The sequence below is a fragment of the Salvelinus sp. IW2-2015 genome, unplaced genomic scaffold, assembly GCF_002910315.2.
Source record: "Salvelinus sp. IW2-2015 unplaced genomic scaffold, ASM291031v2 Un_scaffold3764, whole genome shotgun sequence".
NCBI classification, from domain to species: Eukaryota; Metazoa; Chordata; class Actinopteri; order Salmoniformes; family Salmonidae; genus Salvelinus; species Salvelinus sp. IW2-2015.
In genome coordinates this window covers 132,939-138,938 of record NW_019945038.1, presented here as the reverse complement: position 1 = coordinate 138,938, position 6,000 = coordinate 132,939, and the positions used below count along the sequence as shown (strand labels likewise).

Here is a 6,000-nt window from a genome sequence, read left to right as displayed (position 1 = left end):
AAGGGTTTCTACTGGGGTATAGTCTGTATTAAGTGGTTATACTGGGGTATAGTCCTATATTAAGTGGTTCTACTGGGGTATAGTCTGTATTAAGTGGTTCTACTGGGGTATAGTCTGTATTAAGTGGTTCTACGGGATATAGTCCTGTATTAAGTGGTTCTACTGGGGTATAGTCCTTATTAAGTGGTTCTACTGGTATAGTCCTATATTAAGTGGTTCTACTGGGATATAGTCCTGTATTAAGTGGTTCTACTGGGGTATAGCCTATATTAAGTGGTTCTACTGGGGTATAGTCCTGTATTTAAGTGGTTCTACTCGGATATAGTCCTGTATTAAGTGATTCTACTGTGTATAGTCCTGTATTAAGTGGTTCTACTGGGATATAGTCCTGTATTAGCCTGTATTAAGTGGTTCTACTGGGATATAGCCTGTATTAAGTGGTTCTACTGTGTATAGTCCTGTATTAAGTGGTTCTACTGGGATATAGCCTGTATTAAGGGTTCTACTGGTGTATAGTCCTGTATTAAGTGGTTCTACTGGGATATAGTCCTGTATTAAGTGTTCTACTGGTGTATGGGCCTGTATAAGTGGTTCTACCCGGTGTATAGTCCGGGATACTGTGCATGGTGAGCTCAGCTCTACCGTGGCCTATACACACACACACCCATCTCTGACAAGGCTGCATGCTACAGTTTATAAAATACTGCCGGGTCTGTTTCCTCCACGCACATAAACACGCTGTGGACTAATGAATAAAATACAAAAAAATAGTTTGGGGTGTAATTTCCTAATTAACCCCTGTTGTTGTGTGAAATGATTCCAGTGGGGTGGCAGATATCCTCAGCTTTAGCCTCTGACTCCCCACCTTCCCTCCCCCCTACCTCTCACACTGTGTGTGTCATTCATAGTGAAGTGGGGTGACAGATGCCCCCGCTTCCCCTCCTGACTCCACTGTTCTCACCAGCCTCACCCCCCTCTTACACCCATTCCTTATCTGCATGTGCACATCAGTCACTCAGAGTCACCCCCTGTACTGTAGAGATGACACGGCCCATCTGTCACTGCAGTGGCTGTCTGTCTGTCTGTCTTTCTGTCTGATTGACTTTCTCACTCTTCTGTCCTCTCTGTCTGTCTGTCTGTCTGTCTGTCTGTCTTGTCTGTCTGTCTGTCTGTCTCTCGTCTGTCTGTCTTTGTCTGTCTGTCTGTCTGGTCTGTCTGATTGACTTTCTCGCTCTGTCTGTCTGTCGTCTGTCTCTCTGTTCTTCGTCGTCCTGTCTGTCTGTCTGTCTGTCTGTCTGTCTGTCTGTCTGTCTGTCTGTCTGTCTGTCTGTCTGTCTGTCTTGTCTGTCTTTGTCTTCTGTCTGTCTCTCTGTCTCTCTCTGTCTGTCTGTCTCTCTGTCTCTGTCGTCTGTCTGTCTGTCTGTCTGTCTGTCTGTCTGTCTGTCTGTCTGTCTGTCTGTCTTGTCTGTCTGATGACTTTCTCGCTCTGTCTGTCTGTCGTCTGTCCTCTCTGTCCTCTCTGTCCTGTCCTGTCCTGTCCTGTCTGTCTTGTCTGTCTGTCTCTGTCTGTCTGTCTGTCTGTCTGTCTGTCTGTCTGTCTGTCTGTCTATTTGTCTCTCTCTCTGTCTGTCTGCTCTCTGTCTCTGTCTGTCTGTCTGTCTTCTGTCGTCTGTCGTCTGTCTGTCTGTGCTGTCTGTCTGTCTGTCTGTCTGTCTGTCTTTCTTTCTTTCTTCTCTTCCCTAGGGGGACTCTGGAGGTGTGATGGGACCCAGGGCCTGCCTGGACCCAAGGAGGAGCCTGGAGAGCCAGTAGCTGAACATCTGGTGGGTTTGCTGAGAGTCATAGGGCTCCGGTCAAAGTAGTGCACTACAGTATGGAATAGGGTTCCATTTGGACGCAGTGAGACACTGTTATCACTATCTGATCTGACCTATTGGCTTGTTTTGGCCTATCCCCCCCACACACACACCACACACACACACACACACCACACACACCACACACCACACACACACACCACACACCACACACACAATCATCCTCTACGGTGATGGTGAAACATCTGTCTAATGTCTGCCTGCTGGTCTGTTCTCCAAGGTGGAAGACTCTACCTTGATTCCTTTAAGACCGTCTCTACCAGGTGGTCCCTGATCCCCCGACGATCCCTAGAAACGGAGGACAGAACAGAGACACATCTATCAACCAGGTCTACACGCACGCACGCACGCACGCACGCACACACGCACACACACACACACACACACACAGATGTGAACAGGTACACAAGCACGCACAACTACTGCCCCCTCAACACACACGTCCACCCTCCCATTACCATACAGATACATTCATCTCTCTCCTCCTCTCCGCATCAGCGGGCCCACCATGTTCCAACATCCTTCCCCTTTTCCAGGATGAAATGCCTCTCTTTCCCTCTCCTGCTTCTGAATAAAGACAGATCCTCATTCTGGGTACAGCAGGTGCAGCAACAGATTGGGGTCCCTGCCTGCCTCCGCTCCCTCATAACGTAAAACGCTCCGATCTGCCTCTACCCACTAATTCATTCTCAAATTGAATTACTGACCGCCTGTGTAACAATTCAAGAATCCCCCCCCCCCTTCATCAGCTCTCTTCTTCTCTCTCTTACTTTCTCCGTCTCTCCTCAGCGGTATATCTATGTATTTCCTTATTGTCCTTTGGTAGGTGTAGTTGGGGGAACAGTGGAACAGGGAGATAAAGACATGAGAGAAGGAGAAAGATGAGATTGTTCTTTCTGGAGAGGTGGGGTCAATTCCATTTCAACTCAGGAACAAAAAACAAAGTATATCTTCCATAATTGAAATATAATTGACCTCACCCCTGGTGCAGACGGTACTTAATACATGTATTTTAAGTAACATGTATTTTACTTACCGTCTCTCCTGCAATCCCTGGGAGTCCGATGAGTCCATGAGGACCTTCTTTACCCTGGAAAACAGTCAGAGAAGTGTTAGAGTCTAATATTCCTTCTTCTAGTAATCATAGCCTGGCCCTGGTGACCTGCCTGTCTGGCTAAGTGCAGACAGCACCAGCAATCACTCTCTGATTCAGAGAGTTGTATTACTGAGCCACACCCCAGTAAAGACATGTTGTTCTGGAGGCCTTTCTGGTCATCAAGGGGTTGAAAGTTGGATGCTAAGGTGAAGACATCTCGGAGGTGTTGGAACTGTATAGACTGTAGCTAGCTACTAGACACCAAGAAATACTACAAAGTAGGTTTAATTAGTTAACCAGCTAACTTTGATAAATAAACCAGAAATAACTGTTGATTTTCTGGTTCATTAAGAAGCTAAACGTATAATGTGTTTTGGTTGTCAGTCAATCAGCAAGCATTCAAGCATCTTTCTTAAAAGGTTATTAGGGGAAATTTACTGGCTAACTCCTTGATCCTACTTTGTGAATACCCTTCAGGACATCGGCAGTTATATTTTATTTTAATATCTAGTCTGGGATTCGACAGTTGTGTCAAGCTCAAAAGGCATTTAGAAGTTATATCTGTCAAGAATCAAATGGGTAAATCTTAAGAATTGAAAAGACCAATGAACCATTTCCCAAATACCAGACTGTAAGGACAAACTGTAGGCGAGGAAAGAAGATGCAGCAATCTTTTGGTGTTTGACCTGCTGTGAAATTGCAGCAATCTGTCTGGTTTGGGAGCTTGACCATCCCCTTCAGGTATCAGAGGGCGGTAGAGGAAAACAGGAGCTGTTGAAGTCTTCTATAGTAGTTACATTGAACGACCCACTTCCACCTACAGTCAACAGGTGACCCAGCCTCAAAAGTTTGATTAGTCGTACCATTTGATACAAATTTTATTAGGATTTTAACCTCCAAGGGCTAGTCTTCCAAAGATCCATAGAGTTTAAGATAGTAATGTCTCTCTGTAGAACAATATAAATTGCTCAAACGTCTAGCATGAGGTAACGAATCACTCGTCATGCCATATAGACCTAGTTCTAGTTCCTGGGTGAGGTGCATTACCAGTAGCTGCTCAGGGAACTTAAACTAGAACCTAAACCAACTACAGGTGCTCAAAGGTGATGGTATCTGAGTACTTGATACACAATGTAATACATTCTGTTTCCTGTGTCAATCCAAACAGTTTCATACTACTGTACCAATAAGTACAATGGCAGAGGATCATATAGCTGTGTTGTTGGGTATTGTGGGTGATAAAGACTCTTTGTTCTCTGGTGATAGAGACTCTTTGCTCTGTGATAAAGACTCTTTGTTCTCTGGAGATAGAGACTCTTGGTTCTCTGGTGATAGAGACTCTTTGTTCTCTGGAGATAAAGACTCTTGGTTCTCTGGAGATAGAGACTCTTTGTTCTCTGGTGATAGAGACTCTTTGGTTCTCTGGTGATAAAGACTTTGTGTTCTCTAGTGATAGAGACTCTTTGTTCTCTGGTGATAGTTTGATTTATCAACGGGGTTTTACCTCTGGGCCGGGCTCTCCCTTGGACCTGGTAGTCCTAAGCTTCCTTTAAACCAGAATGAAAGGAGGGAGAGGGGGAAGGGAAAGAAGAAATAGAGAGAGAGAGAGAGAGAGAGAGAGAGAGAGAGCAGAGAGAGAGAGAGAGAGAGAGAGAGAGAGAGAGAGAGAGAGAGAGAGAGAACATTTAAGGTTAGATTTTGTTTTCTTCCACAATTGCTCCAGGACATTTGTTAATAAGTGAGACCCTGAGAAAATCTATTTAGCGTCTGGCTTCAAGAAAAGAAACATGCCAAACAGAGCAATTCAACCTGACTTTATAGAAGTTCCAGTTTATATTTAGTCTATACACAACTGTATAACATATTACTTTTTATTCCTCCAATATAATTTATTTGTGTACTGGGATTCTATTCAATTCCAGGTGCTCATATATCATGGGTACATATGCTATTGTATATCATTATGTACTTAACAAACACAAGTTCAAAGGTCATACAGTACTCAGATCAGTGTAGATGACCAACCCAATGTCAAAGGTCATACAGTATCAGATCAGTGTAGATGACCAACCAATGTCAAAGTTACACAGTACTCAGATCAGTGTAGATGACCAAACCCAATGTCAAAGGTCATATAGTACTCAGATCAGTGTAGATGACCAAACCCAATGTCAAAGGTTACACAGTACTCAGATCAGTGTCGATGACCAAACCCAATGTCAAAGGTCATACAGTACTCAGATCAGTGTCGATGACCAAACCCAATGTGAAAGGTCATACAGTACTCAGATCAGTGTAGATACCAAACCCAATGTGAAAGTCATACAGTACTCAGATCAGTGTAGATGACCAAACCCAATGTCAAAGGTCATACAGTACTCAGATCAGTGTGGATAACCAAACCCAATGTCAAAGGTTATACAGTACTCAGAACAGTGTCGATGACCAAACCCAATGTGAAAGGTCATACAGTACTCAGATCAGTGTAGATAACCAAACCCAATGTGAAAGGTCATACAGTACTCAGATCAGTGTAAATGACCAAACCCAATGTCAAAGGTCATACAGTACTCAGATCAGTGTGGATAACCAAACCCAATGTCAAAGGTTATACAGTACTCAGATCAGTGTCATGACCAAACCCAATGTCAAAGGTCATACAGTACTCAGATCAGTGTCGATAACCAAACCCAATGTCAAGGTCATACAGTACTCAGATCAGTGTGGATAACCAAACCCAATGTCAAAGGTCATACAGTACTCAGATCAGTGTAGATGAGGCCTTTAAAATGTATTTAATGCTTGTCCTTCATCTGAATACTTAGAATGAACTGGTTACCTTGAGACCATGTGGTCCTTGGAGTCCTCTTTGTCCTGAAGAAAAAGATCATATAAACCACTATCATCATCCTGTAAATCCAGTGTGTTTACACAAGAGACACACAATAGCACTGGTGTAAAGTACTTAAGAAAAATACTTTGAAGCACTACTTAAGTACTTTTTGGTGGCATCTGTACTTAACTATT

At 43.6% G+C, this 6,000-nt stretch overlaps 1 protein-coding gene and 1 long non-coding RNA gene across 2 annotated transcripts in view; both read right to left on the bottom strand.

The window, feature by feature from the left end:
* Positions 1-2,093: 2,093 nt before the first annotated feature.
* Positions 2,094-4,528, bottom strand: LOC139026037 (uncharacterized). The gene is made up of 3 exons (XR_011477744.1): positions 4,478-4,528; positions 2,914-2,967; positions 2,094-2,165 (listed from the first exon to the last, which is right to left on the bottom strand). It is a non-coding gene; the product is annotated as an uncharacterized lncRNA (long non-coding RNA).
* A 1,266-nt stretch (positions 4,529-5,794) lies between these two features.
* The window catches only part of LOC112076459 (complement C1q and tumor necrosis factor-related protein 9), a 91,987-nt gene continuing 91,781 nt past the window's right edge, over positions 5,795-6,000 (bottom strand). Inside the window, exon 9 of the mRNA XM_024143228.2 lies at positions 5,795-5,850. Within this exon, the coding sequence (XP_023998996.2) occupies positions 5,795-5,850 (56 nt within the window). The remainder of the gene's footprint in view (positions 5,851-6,000) is intronic.